General features: G+C 44.8%; 1 protein-coding gene across 1 annotated transcript in view; it reads right to left on the reverse strand.

Annotated features, from left to right (window-relative positions):
- The window catches only part of LOC119173402 (uncharacterized), a 33,743-nt gene extending 21,988 nt beyond the window's left edge, over positions 1–11,755 (reverse strand). The window contains exons 1-4 of the mRNA XM_075895837.1: positions 11,610–11,755; positions 8,801–8,952; positions 6,293–6,387; positions 2,990–3,076 (exon numbers count right to left, since the gene is read on the reverse strand). Coding sequence (XP_075751952.1) covers positions 2,990–3,076; positions 6,293–6,387; positions 8,801–8,952; positions 11,610–11,699 — 424 coding nt within the window. The 5' untranslated portion in view covers positions 11,700–11,755. The remainder of the gene's footprint in view (positions 1–2,989; positions 3,077–6,292; positions 6,388–8,800; positions 8,953–11,609) is intronic.
- Between the last annotated feature and the right edge of the window lie 6,420 nt (positions 11,756–18,175).

Genomic DNA, 18,175 nt, shown 5'->3' on the forward strand with positions numbered 1-18,175 from the left:
AAATCGGCTCCATGAAGGCTGTCAATCGCGTCATCGATGCGTGGCAGTGGATAAACATCCTTGCGAGTGATCTTATTGAGCCGTCTGTAGTCTACACAGAACCGCACAGAACCGTCTTTCTTCGCAACAAGAACAACAGGAGACGCCCATGGACTGTCGGAGGGCCGAATAACGTCGCGTCGGAGCATATCGTCAACCTGATCATTAATTACTCGACGTTCAGCAGGCGACACGCGATATGGACGTTGCCGTAAAGGTGGATGGGCACCAGTGTCGATGCGATGCGTAACAACGGACGTGCGACCGAGAGAACTTCACCCGACATCGAAAGAAGAACGATATTCTTGTAACAGGTCCAGAAGTTGGGAACGCTGTGCGGCCGTAAGGTTGTCAGCGATGGAGGGGCCAAATACATCAGCAGACGACGAATCAGAAGTGGAAACAGCATTGATGGTACACGACCTGGGAGCGCGCGTGTCATCGGGTACGTCCAGGACTTGTGCGTCGTCGACTGGTTCCACTCTGCCGAGACATTCCCCTCGAAGCAAGGTAACAGCGTACGGGAACGGGTTAGTTACAAAAATAGCAGTGTTGCCCTGGTTGACCTGCACAATCGCGAAAGGTACTAGCAACCCTTTCCTGCTGCAAGCGCGGTCAGAGGGCGAAACAAGTCCAATGGTGTCGGAGAGACCAGCGCAGTAGACAGACACAGCCGTCGTCGAGTTTGGAGGCACTGTTGTATCGTCTCTCGTTAGAATCTTGCTCAGTGTCGGGGGACTGTCTTCTGGCGTCAAATGCGAGAAGGGTGAGAGCTCAATTTCGGCAGCGGCACAATGGATGACGGCGTCATGGCGGGAGAGAAAGTCCCATCCCAGGATGACGTCATGAGAGCATGCCTGAATGACGATGAACTGGGCGACATACAGAACGTCCTGGATGACAACGCGAGCTGTGCACCCTGCTGTAGGATGAATCCGGTGCAAACTCGCAGTACGAAGGGATAACCCAGAAAGTGGCGTCGTCACTTTTCGAAGTAAGCGGCAGAGTTTTTCGTCCATAACTGATACGGCAGCTCCAGTGTCAATAAGAGCCGATGCACAAACACCGTCCACAAGCACGTCAATGACATTCGAGGGGCTGCTCTGAGGGCTTTCACATTGCGATAGCGTCGCAGTCCTTGCCTCAGGGACTGCGACGACTAGTTTTCCCGCTCATGAGATGCCGCACTTGGCCGCATGGGAGACAGGGAACGGCGTCGTGGAGACGGTGATCTTCGAGATGGACCTGGGCGAGATCGAGGTGGCATAGACGGCGGTTCTTCGCGATAAGGACGGCTGAGTTGGCCAGCAACAGGTGAAGAAATTGGAGCCGGCTGTACGCGATGGCAATAACGGGCCACGTGACCGGCGTAACCGCAGGCAAAGCAGATGCGCCGGTTGTCGGGTGTGCGCCATCTGTTCACCGGGGTAGGTCTCACCCATGTCGCAAGGGCTGATGGACGGAACAGTGGCTGCATGGTGGACTGAAGCTGAGGCTGAGGGGTTACGTCAACATACGTAGCGGGCATACCCGCTGCAACGGACGGAGGTCGTGCAGCAGCTTCAGCGTAGGTCAGAGGGGCGGGTGCTTGAACGACTTGGGGTGGCCTGGCGACCACTTGCGCGTAACTCAGGGACGCAGGAGCCGGAGGCTGTTGGGGGTGGTAAGCAGGCATTACCTCCGCTATTTCCTGTTCAATCGCTCGGCGGATGGGAGGGAGAAGGGTAGTAGCCGATTGTTGAACAGCAGGTTGGTGGGAAAAGGGCAGGAGGGAGAACTGACACGCGATTTCCTCACGGATAAAGGACTTCAGTTCTGCCATCAACGCCACTTGGTCACAACTGGCCTCCAAGCCAGCAAGCGTTGCAGCTCGTGGTGGGGAGCGTCGGGTCATCGAACGCTGCCGGCGGAGCTCCTCGTAGCTCTGGCACAGTGTGATGACCTCAGCCACCGTGCCGGGGTTTTTGGCGAGCAGCATCGTGAAGGCATCATCGTCGATGCCTTTCATGATGTTTCGGATCTTGTCAGACTCGGACATGGTGTGATTGGATTTGTTGCATAGGTCCAGGACATTTTCAATATAGCTGGTGAATGACTCACCAGCCTCCTGAGCCCGTTCACGCAAGCGCTGCTCGGCTTGCAGCTTGCGAACAGCAGGGCGGCCGAAGACGTTGACGATTGCGGTCTTGAAATCGGACCAGGTGGCAAAATCGGACGCGTGGTTGTTGTACCACAAACTGGCGACACCGGCAAGGTAAAACACCAAGTTTGTCAGCTTGCCGTCCTCGTCCCATTTGTTGGGGACGCTCACGCGGTCGTAAATGGCGAGCCAGTCCTCCACGTCAGTGCCATCAGCGCCAGTGAAGATGGGTGGATCGCGGATTCTGGGGACACCGGGACAAGGGGGTGGCATTGGAGGAGGCGTTTGCTGAGAAGCGTCTTGGTACATAGTAGATGGCAGGGTACGTGATCGTAGCTCCAAAGGCATAGACTGGGATCGCAGCACTCTCCACCAAATTGTTAAGGCGTTTATTAGCCGGCAACGAGCGAGAATATGCAATGGCGACAGTCACAGCGAAGCACGGGCTCTCAGCGCGAGCGGCGTCCTTGTTGGGTAGCCCCACTAGAAGGTACGCAAGAGTTCGACCCATTTCATAGTTCGGAGGCTTCGCTACAATATATATATATATATATAGTGTGTCTGTGTGTGTATGTGCGTGCGCGTGTCTATAAAGGCGCTATGAAAATGAATCTTGCTTTCTCATTTCAACCTAGAGTTTGTAGGTAAAACATTCATGTCTATGTTCCTACTCTTCCGTTCATGCATGTTCTTCACAACTACATTCATTCAGTAAGCGCTCTTTATCATAGCTATCAAAAAATACACCTTTGTTGTCTGTTTTCAAGTAAGTATCTGTCGCTCTCAATCTCGGCCAGAAAATTTACTTACCTATACCAGGATCATGCGCTGGAGATCTACCGAGGAAATGCGCCTGTCCATCGCGCTCATTTGCAACATGATTTCTTGTCAGATGTCCTGAAGGGAAGGCACTACATTAGTTGTTGGTTGCTGCTCGAGCCTTCCGAAAGTCAGCTACTACAGAAATCAATAACTTTAAATAAAATATGTAAACTTATCGTAGTACCTCATCTATACCATTACGACATGGTCTAGAGAAGCTGTTTCAAGTGTCCCCAATATTTTCTGTCGACAACCCAAAACCCAACTTCGAGCACACCGTCACAATATCAACCAGGCTTATTTCTTGAATGTCATCTCAGACATTGTCATGCTTTATTAACTTCCCCAATGCACTAAGAGAATGCGGCCGTCAGAATGTGCTTCATTCAGAGTGGACATTGATCAAGTTTCACAATTTTCCCTGCAACTCTGATGTTTTTTCAGTAATTTTTACAGCAAACATCCTTCAGCCTGCAGACAAGAGCGGTCAAAGGCCGCCATTCGTAAAATATCTACCCAATAAATAGCTTTATTATGTGCGTTATTGCGCATTTCCTTCTGTGTTTTACATCCGCGATAGTTAAAAAGCCACACCCATCTGTCACACCCCTGAAAGTGATTGTAATTGTAAAGAAATCTTTGTGGTTCTTATAAGCAACGTAAAAATTTCCGTTCATTGGCAACAGAAATCGGGGAATAACTAAACGTAAAACAATTTTGTGGCTTATTTATTCCTATCTCCCGACTTCAAGGTCATGTCCCGGCAATAATAGCATGGGCAGAAATCCGGAACCTTTATAGAGCAACAAGAGTGGTTGTAACGTTCGGTTCAAATAAGTTCCGTTGCGATGCGTATAACTTACGGTGGTGTCATTTGCCTAAAACGAGGCGTGCATGGACCCTCATTGCAATGCAGCGCTAAATCTTCAGTATAGAGCGACCTTTCAGACGCGACATGCGACATGACATATATATATATATATATATATATATATATATATATATATATATATATATATATATATATATATATATATATATATATATATATATATATATATATATATATATATATATATATATATATATATATATATATATATATATATATATATATATATATATATATATATATATATATATAAACACAACTCATTTTTTCATCCACTTTTCTTTCTTCTTATTTACACTCCATTGGTTCTAATAACTTCCCCTGTACATTCCTTGGCATTACTGTCTGTTATATCTCATTAATATTGTGTTCAAACACGGAAAAACGAGCCCTTAAGTATACACTTCTTTCCCTTATTTCATTGAACGAGGGTCTCGTACTGGCAGACTTGGTGTGTTTAGGTTGTATAAGAGGGACAATTAATCAGCTGCCCGCTCATAATAAGTTCACGTGCTACATGACGCCAAACATGCGCATAAGAGTGTTTTCACACTCGTTGTTTGGCTTATAGATGGCGCTGACTGTCGCTCCTACTTCTAAATTCAGATAAACCCAAAAAGGTGGAGGGGGGGAAGGCCGCTGTGGTAGCTCAATGGTTATATCATTGAACGCGTTATTCGAAGGTCGTAGGTTCGATTCCTGCTCACGGCTGGTTATTTTTTCATCCACTTTTCTTTCTTCTTATTTACACTCCATTGGTTCTAATAACTTCCTCTGTACATTCCTTGGCATTACTGTCTGTTATATCTCATTATTATTGTGCTTTATATAAATATATATATATATATATATATATATATATATATATATATATATATATATATATATATATATATATATATATATATATATATATATATATATATATATATATATATATATATAGTGTTCCCTTACCCTCGGGTTAATACATCTGTCAGGCTGCCCTACATACACATGACCACACATCAGAGGAATACTGTACCCCATACATTTTTTTGCAGATTTAACAAATTGGAGCTTGTGTTTAATGCTGCATTCTTTCTATACACTGCAAATTTGTCACATTTTTTTTTATTAACCAACGCGCACACTCCTCCGATTTGTTTTTGGCCGGAAACGCCACCTTAACACCGTAACTTCCAGCTATCTTTTTGCCCGTGCGCATAAATGATTGCTACCACCTTTGAGCTCTAATCAATATGTCCTCCCATTTCCAAAAATGGTTCCCTTTCCTGTTTAAGCTACTATATTAGCCTGATTCCTGTACCCAGCATTATATACAACGAATACCCTGCGTCCCGCCGCCGAGCAACCTGTTCTTGAAACAAGATATGAGCAGTGAGAATTCCCAATTTTAACAAAGGTGGCTAAAAACCATTTGTCGTGAGCAAATTACATTTTAAGCGTAGAAAATAGGAGTATAGTTAGGCTTACAGAGATCGGTGAACTGAGTTGTGTTTTTTGTTGTTTTTTTTTTGTAACGAGCAGTGTTCCGGGTATTGCTAAAATCTATCACTTCTGACCGGCATGCATTCGCTCTTCATGCTGTACACGTCACCCGATGCGGTGACCTTATGGTCCGGCAAAGATACGTCACAGACGGTAGGGGGCATACGCACTAAGCCTTGATCCGCAAGGGAAATACACTATCGTGGCGCGGCGCAAATTTGAATATTCGATCGTTCATACACGCCGCCCAGCGGTGGTGTGAAGGACGTGTTCCGGAAGTTTGTAGACATCCATGTTGCCGTCCAGATCTCGGACACAGCGATTGCAGCGGGTTTCCTTGCGCAAGAAAAGAAACTCGTGCGACTTCCAAAATGATGACCTCCAAAATGACAACCTCCAAAATCGTGGACTTCCGAAATGGCGACGCCGACGCTAGTGATTCTCGCGGATGACGTCAAGTGCGTACCCCTCGTCGATGCCAGCGAAACGCGAGTATTTTGGCGAACAAAAGAAGGCTTAATAGCTGCATAGCGCACAAGCAAATATAGACTTCTTCTCTCTTTTGCTCTCACTAATCAGGACGTGAGCATCGTGTACATCCTGTACAGATGAATCGTCTCAAAAAATCTCGAAATAACAGGCGCAAACGGCTTCCCCAGTATAATATAGACCACGCTCGAGAGTAATAACGAAATATGTTCATTATGTGTGGTTTGACGCTACAATGTCCGACCTACTGATGTTTTACCATGATTGCTTCCAGGTCTGAAATATGCATTGAACAGTGGGTAATGACCCTCCATTCAACCACGAGTTTCACTGTTAGATTAGCTAGTTTTCTTCTAACTAAATCAGCGCTTGGGCACATCGAGTTTCTTGCAAACACACGTACAAAAAACCATGGTTACCCTTTTCTGAATCCCATGCTCTTTCGACAATCATTACTGGTGCAGAATCCATTCCTGGTTTCTTCAATACATGTCCTACCATGCTTTCTTCAACGCTGTAATTTAATTTATCAAAAAGGTACACCATTTATTGAGAAAGAAAGCACATAGTAGTTCATGTAAAGAAATGTCAATATCACTGGAAAACACAAGTGCACAGAAATATGCGGAACATGCACACAGGTAGGTTGTTGGATGTGTTAGTGCAGCTTCTCCATGACACGCAAATGTTCTACTACAGCGCCACGCCCCTGCTCCACCTTCAGGTTTTGCGCCAACGATGTTCTACACATACCCTGCTTGAATATAGTTCGTGGAAACAAAATACTTCACGAATGTCATGTAGAAAGAGTAGTCTCCTTTAAGCATGCGATATTGCGTGGCCAAAGCACGGAATCGCACCAGGCTTCAATACAAGTGCATCGCGCAATCGGTGGTTGGTTTAAAGGAATAACAGTTAAGAGCGCACGTGAGTAATTATCTATCATTAACCGCAGCAGCAACAACAAAATATTTAGCTGCGTGTGTTCCCTTGCGGATGCGTGGTGTTTACTCCGTCGATTGGCAAGAGGAAGAACAACGCCGCAGTGGGCCATTTACGACTGTGCTCGCTGCACACATTCTCGGATAGTTCTAAACGGTCATTGTTACTCGCAACGACGTTCTTTTTCTTGCGGAACGTTGTTCATCAAGAAGCGAGGCCGGCCCGCGAATGACAAGGCGATGCGAATGGTGCCCGAATACGCTATATCACGTTTCGTTATCGAAGGAGAAGCTTTTTTTTTTGAAGATAATTTTTTTCCACAAGGTTTTTTCACCACAAGTTTGTTGCCAGAAATAATAAAAAAGTTTAAACACTCATTGCTGCATTGATGTGCACAATCGTGTATTTTTTTTCATGACTTCCATCTAACCTTACTACGCCAACGATCGCTACGTAGGCTGTCTAGCAAACACCACGATCAAGAATATGCAGAGTTTAACCTCTCAAAGCCACTATCTCATTATGAGAGACGCCGTGGTGACGATCTCTGCGAATTTCGACCGCCTGAGGCTCTTTAACAAGTACCCAAATCTGAACACACGGGCATACATCATTTTCGTCTGCATCAGAAACATTTCAATTAGGTTGTGTTATTCAATACAACATTAGAAGAACAAGTCACCTCAGCAGGTGTTGGAGACCATTTATAAGTAGTTGATACAAATACAAATTATAGTCAAAACAATGTTATGTCAAAACTGACACGAGGCGTATAGCATCGACACAGATGGAGCACAGCATGCACGGCGGACAGAGTAGCCCTCTTTTTCATCGCCTTCTGTGTGCAGATTGTCCAATCGCTGACGTACATTTCAACCACGTATCCACATAAACAATTCAAAAAATCATCGTCTTAGCTTACTGCCTAAGCATTCCACTGCCGAGCTCGAGCCTGCACTTTCCGTTTAGTCTGCGGTGGTCACGTGTTCATGGAGAGAAAATACAACACCCGAAATCACGTTGAATTTATTTTTATTTTTGTTTTTCGTTTTTACATAACATCCTCCTGGCAACTTGAGTAGAAAAAAATCTCGAGCACTACCTACCATTACAGATGGTCCTTCGGTAAGACGTATCGCCGGACACCGAATTATGTTTACACAAGAGACATTCTTGAAAACATTTCGACGCGCACACATTAGACGAAAAAACGAGATGCGAGAAGACAAACGGGCACGTCTATCGTGTGCACGCCGAAATATTTCCGAGAATGTCTTCAAACCAACTCGCACAACTTTCCATACTTTTACACTAGGCAGTATATTTTTTACGCGCTCGTTATCCTGACCACCGGGCATCGTTTGATTGTTCCCGTCAGTCGAAATAGAGTTGATATTGAAGAGAATCCAACAAACACTCTTGCATTTAGCAGCGCGACGCCGTAGTCACCGAGATATACTACGTTTCACCGCTCGAGATGTTTCAATTGTACTCTCATTTTTGAGACACGGGGGGCGTCCGCAAAAGCTCCACCACACGTATTCGTGGGAATTGGCTGCGCCAAAAGCTTATTAGGAGGAAGAAACCATGGTGGCGCTCAATATTTAGCCTTTATTAGAGGTGTCGACTTTAAAGCAAAGAGACAGTGAATTACGAAGAACAAGAAACAGCAAATCACCCCCATTGCGCACTGTACCCACGACCTTGGCCTCCCGCAAATATTCGTTATCTGCTGGCCTCATACGCATGCGTTTACCACATCAAGTGTCCATCCGTCCTGTTCTTTATTAGTTGAAGTCCTCCACTGTTTATACCAAGAACACATTGTTCCCGCTCGTGACATGTGAACTCAAGTACAAGTGACTTGGTTTCTGAAGCCTCCTTTGCGAGCATTTCGGTATTACTATGCTACTTTCTAACAAATGCAGCGTTTTCGATTGCCATGAATTTATGGTAGTTCCTTCGTTTCTAGAAAAGCACCTTACCCTTTTTTTCCGTATATGTAGCTTTGGTTAAACCACAGCGAAGTGTTATCGCGTTTTGTGACAATAGTCTTTATGCACCGTGGCTCGAGCTCATCAATGTAACGGTTATAACTTCTTCTTGCCAAAACTATAGGTTGGCCAGTACTGAAAAACTGAAACAAACACATGTATTTGAGTTACTGAGCACATGCGACTACATCTCAACAGGAAATGATAAAAATGCTCAAATATATATACGATGCATCAAAACACGAAAGAGATACATTTTCTTCGATAAGCGTGAAACGGCTACTTACTCTTTTTAGTAGTTATTTTTGCCTGGTCTATAATGCACGTAATAACCTGGTGTAACATAATGGACATTATCATAATGAACATTATAGAAAATGTCAAGCGCTCTACGGGCAGCACTGTCACAGCGGAAGTTGAAAGAGCTGCCTTTCTAGATCCTATAGCGTTAAAGAACTCATTTCGAGGAAATTGTGGCGTACGGGGAGACACGACCGAAAATCCATATTCATGATGAAATATCGAAAAGGATAAATTTCCAGGTCCGAGTGACAATCGCTCCCGGGACGTTTGCTTTAAAAACAGGTGTTATACAACACAGCCACGCGTGTGCTTGGAAATAGTTAAAATTGATTGATTGATATGTGAGGTTTAACGTCCCAAAACCACCACATGATTATGACAGACGCCGTAGTGGAGGGCTCCGGAAATTTCGATTACCTGGGGGGTCTTTAACGTGCACCCAAATCTGAGCACACGGGCCTACAACATTTCCGCCTCTACCGGAAATGCAGCCACCGCAGCCGGGAGCCGAACCCGCGACCTGCGGGTGAGCAGCCGAGTACTTTAGCCACTAGACCACCGCGGAGGGGCAAATAGTTAAAATTACTTCCTATGCTTGGAAATTCAGTAAAAATTACGTTCATATTTTACAAACACACGCATTCTGTATACATGCTTCACAATACATGGAATATCGCAGTAATATTGGGTGATACAAGGACGCATTGTCATTAGGTGTCAAAACGAGTGATTATCATAACTTTGTGGTTTGAAACCGCCCCCCCCCCCCTACAAAAGGCACACTCGTTACAGCGCGTATTCCCTTAAAACCACATAGTGGGTACATAGCAAGTTTGAAAATATTGCACGCGCATACTTGCTCGCGCATACTTACTCGGCTGCTGACCTACGGGTCAGCAGCCGAGTACCTTAGCCACTAGACCGCCGCGGTGCGGCAGCCGGCAAAATAGACAGCTCCGAGAAGACCGCATCTTAGACAAATAAGATGAAGGCTACTTTGCTGTCTAAACGAGATGGCGGTTCAGCGAATCGCTCAGATAGGTGGGATCTCGCCAGTATGGTCATCTGCATTCAAGAAGACGCTTCTTCAGACGTTCAATGTGAGTAACGTATAATATTTTTTAGATATCAACAAGAAATTAGACTACGCTTACGTTTGTTTATTTTAGCTTTCTTTTCTCGACGCGAGGTGGCGCCTCGTCGTGCATAAGCCGTCCAGGCGTGTCCCATCTCTCGGACAGCATACGCTCGGTCATGTATTCAAAGCAGTCTGCGTAGACTGTCTACGATGCTGTCTAAGAGTCGGAATACAGCCAATATATTTCGCGAGTGCGTCTGAGTGAGCGCCACCTTTCATTGCCGACCTATGGCTCTGTACTGATCTTCAGCATTACTATCAGAGTTATATGCACTCACGTTTTTACTCTAATCTTTGCACAGATATCTCAACAATGCACTACCTGATATTTGTTGATCCGAGGCATGTGTTTGGGGTGGGGCAGCACCGTAACCCTTTCCCGCAAAATCTTTCAGGGGAGTTATTTGATAAAGATATGTCGTGCAAGTCGCGTATTTCATAGAAATGTCCACACTGAATTGTATCCAGTGATAACTTGTGAAGATTCATATATGAAGGCGTATCGTAACAATTGGCCGAGTCGTTGTTAAAGAGCACGACACCAAGAATGAGAAGGCTACTTTTGCGCTAACCTACTCATGTGTCTACTCACCCAGGCCTACTCGGAGTCAGGTGAAGCAGTGAGTATTAGTCTGAGTGAGCCCGGCTCAGTAATACGTCGATGAGTTTGAGTCCGAGTACGGTCGAGAAAAAGCACAGTGAGTCAGTCCGAGGGAGTCGGGTTGAGGAAAATATTGGCGAGTCTGAGTCTTAAGAGAGCCCTCAGAGCAAACTATTTTTCTTGAACGAGTGTGAGGGAGCCTAGTTATATAAATCTGCGGTCGTTGCTTGATTGTTAAGTTAGTTCAACGCCATTACATATGCTCGGTTAAACGTAACTACTTCTTTGAATGGAGTTTTGTATTGATTATAAATAATGACTCCTGCAATATTTTCAATTGTTTTATGGCATAAATGTTCGTATCTGTGAAAATGAGTTTTACTCGTAAGTCGGCGCTAGACAAGCAGGTAAAGACTGTCTCCAGCCATTCAATCATTGGGCCATACCTTTGCACGAGGCAACCCGTAACTCGTATGATTAAGCGCTAGTTCAGTGGGCACGAGCACATATTGAAAAAAAAAAGAAACAGCATACCTTCTTCTAAAACGAAGGAAGAAAAGCATGTCTTATAGGTGCAGCCAGAGTAAATATCATGAGAGTGTACAACAGCAACTTTGAATTCGACCAGCTCTTCTCACTCACTGTTACATTCTTCTTTTTTTTTTTACGTGAGCGCAATTTTCTCTTAGGATTCTTCCGCAATACACTCAATTCAAACTGGCCAAACCATAATAAAAACGGCACAAAATCATTCTCACGTCAAGGACATCTTTCACAGTGGCCCTGCCTCTGTAGTCGACGGTTCCTGAGGCTATACCGAAGAACAAAACTACAACGACGCAGTGCATCTTGTACTGTGATCTTGAAAGAAGTGTCACAGCCCAGATGAACTTTGTTATATACATGCTCACGTAATTATATTCGGCGGAATTGTTAATCCATACTTCTCGTTTTGTTCGCCACGATGGCGCAAGCTTATCACGCGACCTTCTATTGTGCTCACCAAGAGTTCAACGCTGCTTTATACGTCAATATATCTGCAGATCGTATATAGTATGTCAGGAGCCCTCATAATTTATTGTGGATGTGTTTACTTGAAATTCAAATCCGAATTGTATAGTCAGGTTTGACGAACGGCAACGTTCACACAAAGGAAGACGAATTAGGAGAGGTATAGAACCCAAGCTTTGACGTAACACGCTTTGCATCTCAATAGTATCTAATGAGCAGAAATCTTGGCGTTTAGCGCATGCAACAACACATATTTCTTCTTTGTCACTTCGTTAATGGTGCGCGAGGTTCGCGTCGCTGTTAGCGCACAGCGTGCGTGTAGCTTGAGAATGAGAGTAGTTCTAGATGGTATTTACATGCATTATAATTTGTTATAGACATGAAAGTAGTAACATATAGGTAATTAATATTAGTGGCATAAGTGGTAGACCTGTGGTAAAGAGCGCGCTTTTAAGTTTCCTAATTAATTTATGCTTGAGGAAGCTGCATCGAGCGAGTCGTGCTAGAGATGAATATGTCATAATATGTCATACGATAAGTGACAGTAAAGCTAATTAGTAAGTTGGGATAATTAAGTCATCAGTAAGAGAGTGCAATATTGATAGGTTAGTGCAGGCCTCAAAGTGAAGTGTAAAATAATAAGTAATGTCATTTCACTGAGCTGTTACCAAAAACGCGACCTAGGGAAATGTAGAAAACTACGGCGCTTTATATACAGTAGTAGGACGGCAGTGCTACTTGAAAAAAAACATTTCAGTGTAGTTTCGTTAAAACACAAATACTTCTCTGCTTTTAGTGGAAGCCCTAACATTCATGTGACAGCCTCCTTGAAGTGATTGCGAGCTCGAATGAGGCTGCCTAATATATCACTAACGATCATATCAACCAGCCAACGCGAACACAGGAATACCAAACAGCTGTAAACTGTTTACGAGCAAGAAAAAATGAAAACTACGTGAAAATTTTACTTCAAACCTTTATGCAATCGTGCAACAAAAACGGGGGCAATCGTTCTCAAGCGCACACGTGGGCCTTCCATCATTTGGCGCCAACAAATATTATTTAATCACGTGCAAACTTTCGAAATCGCTACTCACTATACTCAATATATAAAGCCGCGGCACGCAGCACTGGCGTTAACGGGTGGTTTTCTGCTCCCATAGCACTGTGCGGTTTCAAGCGGCGGCACACGTAGCTTCAGGCTTAGCGTTGCTCACGCAAGAAACAGCATTCACATATACTGTCACGTTTCTCCTAAATACGTATAGATTGCGTTGTTGCGCAAAAGAACACAAAAATTTTGACTTACCGAGAAAAATAGCGACAGCGCAGAAACCACTTCACCCGACCATTTCAGAAACCGTTTCACTCGGCAGAAACCAGCAAAGATCGAAAAGCTCGAATGTGCGTAAAATAAAGAACCAGTTTAGAGAAGGGAAACTGTAGCTTTGACAACGGTGCGAAAGATAAGCAGCGGTAGCGCGTGGAACTAGCGAGGGTACACAAGAGATGGAACGGCGCAAAGAGGAAGCGCAAAGCGAAAATTATTGTTTTTTCATCTTTTTTGTAGAAAAACATTACCGGCCTTTTATTTTGTAGCAGCTGTGTATGCACGTACGCGGGTGCCTCGGCTGGTTCTTTAATCTATGGCTATCCTTTTTAGACAAGAGGAGGAGGAAAAAGAGCGGGACTCGTGTATAGGGCTACGGGTGTCTCGTTATCTTTCGTGCGCTTGTTTCAAGAGCGTCGACATGTTTACCAGCACGCCAAAGCGCCCTTCAGAACGCAGCACCTGTGCGTACAAAGGTTACATGAAACGGAAAGGTATACATTGCCAACTGGCACCAGAACAAACAGTTCGCGAGTGAGAACGAAGAACAATACACTTTATTGGCAGCAAGCCAGCAATGCCGTTCCAATGCAAAAAAAAAGACTTTATCGTAGTATAAAGATTATCAAGAGTTCGCAAACCGCACGCCTTCTCCTTCAGAGGCAAATTGGTTGATTGATTTGTGGGGTTTAACGTCCCAAAACCACCATATGATTATGAGAGACGCCGTAGAGGAGGGCTCCGGAAATTTAGACCACCTGGGGTTCTTTAACGTGCACCCAAATCTAGGCACACGGGCCTCCTTCAATTCCGCCGCCATCGGAAATGCAACCGCCGCAGCCGGGATTCGAACCCGCAACCTGCGGGTCAGCAGCCGAGTACCTTAGCCACTAGACCACCGCGGCGGGGCTTCAGATGCAAAACGTACAGGAAAGCGTGTGTCACTTCAGTGTTGGCGCTATCATTACAAAACAGTCGTAAAACATCAGCAAAGGATGGTTCAATAAAAGCTCCAAACTTCATCGGTCAAGCTGAGGACACAAGGAGGCGGCGGTTTTCGCCAGGGAATCACGTTCTCGTTAAAAAGATGCGCAAGCATTTGAACACGTGCAGTATCAGTGTAAATGTAGTACGTCCGTGGCACAGTACTCACGGATTGAAATAGGACGCTCGGAACGCGTATGGGAGGGGAAGTGATTTTGAATGAAAAGAAGAGAAAAGTGAGCCCCGTAACTGCCTCTCAGGAGGAGGACACCTCAACAGTAGCTGACGAGGGGGGGGGGGGGCAAAGGAGGGATTAAAAGGGTAGGATTAAAAGGTAAAGAGATAGAGAGAGAGTGAAGGAGATAGCGAGGCGCAGGGACAGCGAATGACGGAAGTAAGGAGAAGATAGGAAAGATGGACACGGTCGCAGGAGTCCGAGGACGGGGCAACAGTCGGCGAGAGCTCTTGGCGTCAGAGGGCGTAGGGCGAGCCCAGTCGGCCAGAGCTGCGCTGTCATCGGAGATCGCGGGGGCACAACCAGTCGGCACAAAGTCCAGCGAGGGAGTCGGAACGCGTGGCCGCCGATGCAGATAGCCCAGCTCGTGGGTGCTCGGGGAATTAAGGTGTCGCATTGTGGCATAGAGTGAGGGGGAGAACACCTACAACGCAGCATTACTCCTTCCCCTCGCTTAAAAGTAGGCATTTAGTTCACAAAGAGCACGCAGCCAGCGCGGCGCTGCTAGACCTGTGGCTGTTTCTTTTTTGCACTTTGAAGGAAAGCAGTACGCTGCATGCTGCCTCAACACGAACATCGTGACCCCCTGCTGAAACATTACCTACAGTGACGTTCTTTTTTTAACTATATATGATAAGTTTCCCTTCTGTGAACACTTATTTTGTGGACTTATATATCCCACAAACATTATAATCATAATCTTGAGTGCAGAATGAAATTACTCAAATTCACTAGGTGTTGAATTATTTTGGTGATATTTATGAAAACTATGGACGCGATATTTTGGAATACACATACATCTGTCGCTTTACTCATACATTGAACAAATCAAAAACTTTCTTTCGATTTATTTGCCACTAAGTGAAATACATATGAATGACATCTTAATACTGTGCATATCACCTCAAAATTAATTGATTCTGGTGGCATTCGACACCAGCTAGTTTTAAAAATGACAAATAGCTGCTATTTTTCACTGGTTCCATGGGCGAAAAATACGTCTCACCTATTACAGCTTATGAGTACCAATACGCACCGATAGCTGTCGCCTATATGTACCAATACATATTTATTGGTCCATAGGGGACAAATAGTTGTCTCCTGTTAAACCCTAGTGGCGCCAATACGTGTCTTTTGGTTCTATAGGGGACAAATAGCTACAACCTATACGCCCATTATTGGTTTTATCGGTGACAAATAGGTGTAGTCAATGGGTTTTCATTGGTGTCAATGGAATTCTAATAGGACCAATAAGGTACCAATACAGCTCTTTTAAAACGAATAAGAATTTTTATAAAACCAATACATTTCTCTACTGGTATTTTTGCTAGGGGGTTTCGGGCGGGCAGGAGAGACCGAGACTGGTTTCGTTGCCTGCGAATGCCAAAGATCTCGAGGAAAGAGAGGAAGATGATGTTTGGTGGGCAAACGGTCGCCACGGCACTCGATCAGGCATTTGGGGGCTTCAGGCCTCGTGTACTAGGCCAGTTGCGCTATGTGGTTGCCACTGGGCCCACAGAGATGATGCAACAATTTCGCACTGCTGGTGGCACCGTACGAGAATTAGGTATTACAAGCATCTGTGACGTGTCTTCCTCCAAGAATTAGACAAACAGGTCATCATGTCAGCTGGCACGTGTGTTTTCTGCGACAGCATGATTATAGACGTCCTCAGAACGTGGCTGCTTCAATGTCCACCATGAAAAATTCTTCGTGCTGTCTGGCGCCTGTGTTCGGATGAATAAGTGGTAGACCACAACGGAAGCATTAGATTGCAAGTGTACCACGCACTGCGTAGACATTTCTGAGGAAAGACGTGCTTCGCTTTTCCCCCCAAGGCTAAAAGAATAGAGTCATTCGTGAAACTTCAAGTTGTGTATTGTGTCAATTGCCGATGTCTATAACATATTGTGTTATATCCAATATTATAAAGCAATTTCCTATGCCTACTGTCTTGGCTCTGAACGTCTGAGGTCCTGAACCCATGAACCTTCACAGTCATCATAACTATAAAGGAGGATACAGATGCTCAAGTGCCAATACAGTCCACGCAAGTACAAGGCAACCAGTCATTGGCTCTCACCCCGTCGGAGACACAGAGCCACAGTGCGGAGTGGCCGCGAGAGTTTCACGATTTTTCGCACAAGCACATGACGCGAAGCTCATATTGTGTTACGATGTCAGGGCACTGTAGAAATCGAAACTAGCTTTTCAAAGCATACTGTAATTACTTTTGCAGAGTGCACTTGGCAGTACATTTTCAAGCTCCTTGAAGGCTTGGCACTTCACTTGATGCAAGAAAATGAAAATTTTGTTGCCTGTACCCCATTAATTATCATTCGAGGAGCTTTGAAAACAAGGAATGTGGGATTTAAGCAAGCTTAAGCAGTTGCAGAAAACAATTTCTTGCATATAGGAAACAGCGAGGACCAAGGTTTCAGACTAATTGAGTTAGAAATGACAACAATAAGAGAGCTGTGTCTCTGTATCACATGCGGTCTTTTTACATACCCCCTGTTAACAACTTGTACGATAGGGCAAGGTTAGAAAGAAAAATACGAACTAACTTTTGGCCGGTGGCGGCGGCGGACAACTATACGGTGCAGCGAGTGACCGTGTTCTGATCCCAACACAGCCTTCGCTGAAAACAAAAAAAAGTACTCCGGGATATCAATTCACATTATATGTTTACCCAGTTGCCTCACAGCAGAAGTAAACAGTGAGGAGATGCAGCGAACATAAAAGTTTCACTCACACACAGTCGCAAGCCCTTGGCGAATAATGTGCAACGTGTGTGCCAACTCTCTTTTATTTTTATTTTTTTCTTGGGAAGGGGAAGTACTCGTTTTTTTTTTTTTACAAACTCGTTGGAGAAGCTCCTGGATATCCGGAGAAAATGATGCTTGGAAAACTTCCAATCCTTCATCTGATAATATGCTCTGCTCCATTATCTGGACAATGAAATTTTGAGAAGCCTCAATTCATTTTAAAGGGACACTAAAGTCAACTATTTAGTCAACGTTGATTGTTTAAATGGCGGTCCATAAACCTCGTAGTGTTACTTTTGTGCCAAGGAAGGGCCTATTTTGAAATGAAATGGCGTTTTAGTGGCCCAGATCGGGTGAGCGCACTTGAAATTACCCACCTCAAGAAGCGGACCGACCGGTCCGTCTCACCTCACTGTTGTCGTGTGCAACGTTGCCCGGCTTTACTGCGCTAGTAGCAGCAGACCGAAAGCAGTGGGAGCCACAATTTCTCTCCATTGGCTCCGAGATCGCAGACGCTTTTGTTTCAACTGCGCCCCGCCAGATGACACTACCTGTCCTATCTAACCACGCGAAAATTGAATTTGTGAACCACTCGCGCAATTCGCCATAGTAACGTCCGGCGGTTCTTTTTTCCATGAATCAAACAGAAACGAACACGCAGCACTTTATTGCACCTCTTGATGCACGGAAAGTTCTTTTTTGAGTGCAGTTAGATCGATCACTACTGATTAATTGTTGGCGGTCTGTCTGATTTCATCGGGATCATTTTAAAAATGCCCTACTGCGGTGCTTGTGCTCTTGTGCATTTACCTCAATATCTCGGTAAGTAGAGCACTGTGTGGATAGTATTGCCATTTTAGGTGTTGTATTGAGCTTTCACTCTGACGTAAATTGTTATTTGGCTTCAGTGTCCTTTTAATCGGTACTGCTATACGATGTCTAATACCTTTCTCTCTCAGCTGCTAATTGTACCACGTTCGCGATTACCTCAGTTTT

Source organism: Rhipicephalus microplus, chromosome 5 (genome assembly GCF_043290135.1).
Source record: "Rhipicephalus microplus isolate Deutch F79 chromosome 5, USDA_Rmic, whole genome shotgun sequence".
Taxonomy (NCBI): domain Eukaryota; kingdom Metazoa; phylum Arthropoda; class Arachnida; order Ixodida; family Ixodidae; genus Rhipicephalus; species Rhipicephalus microplus.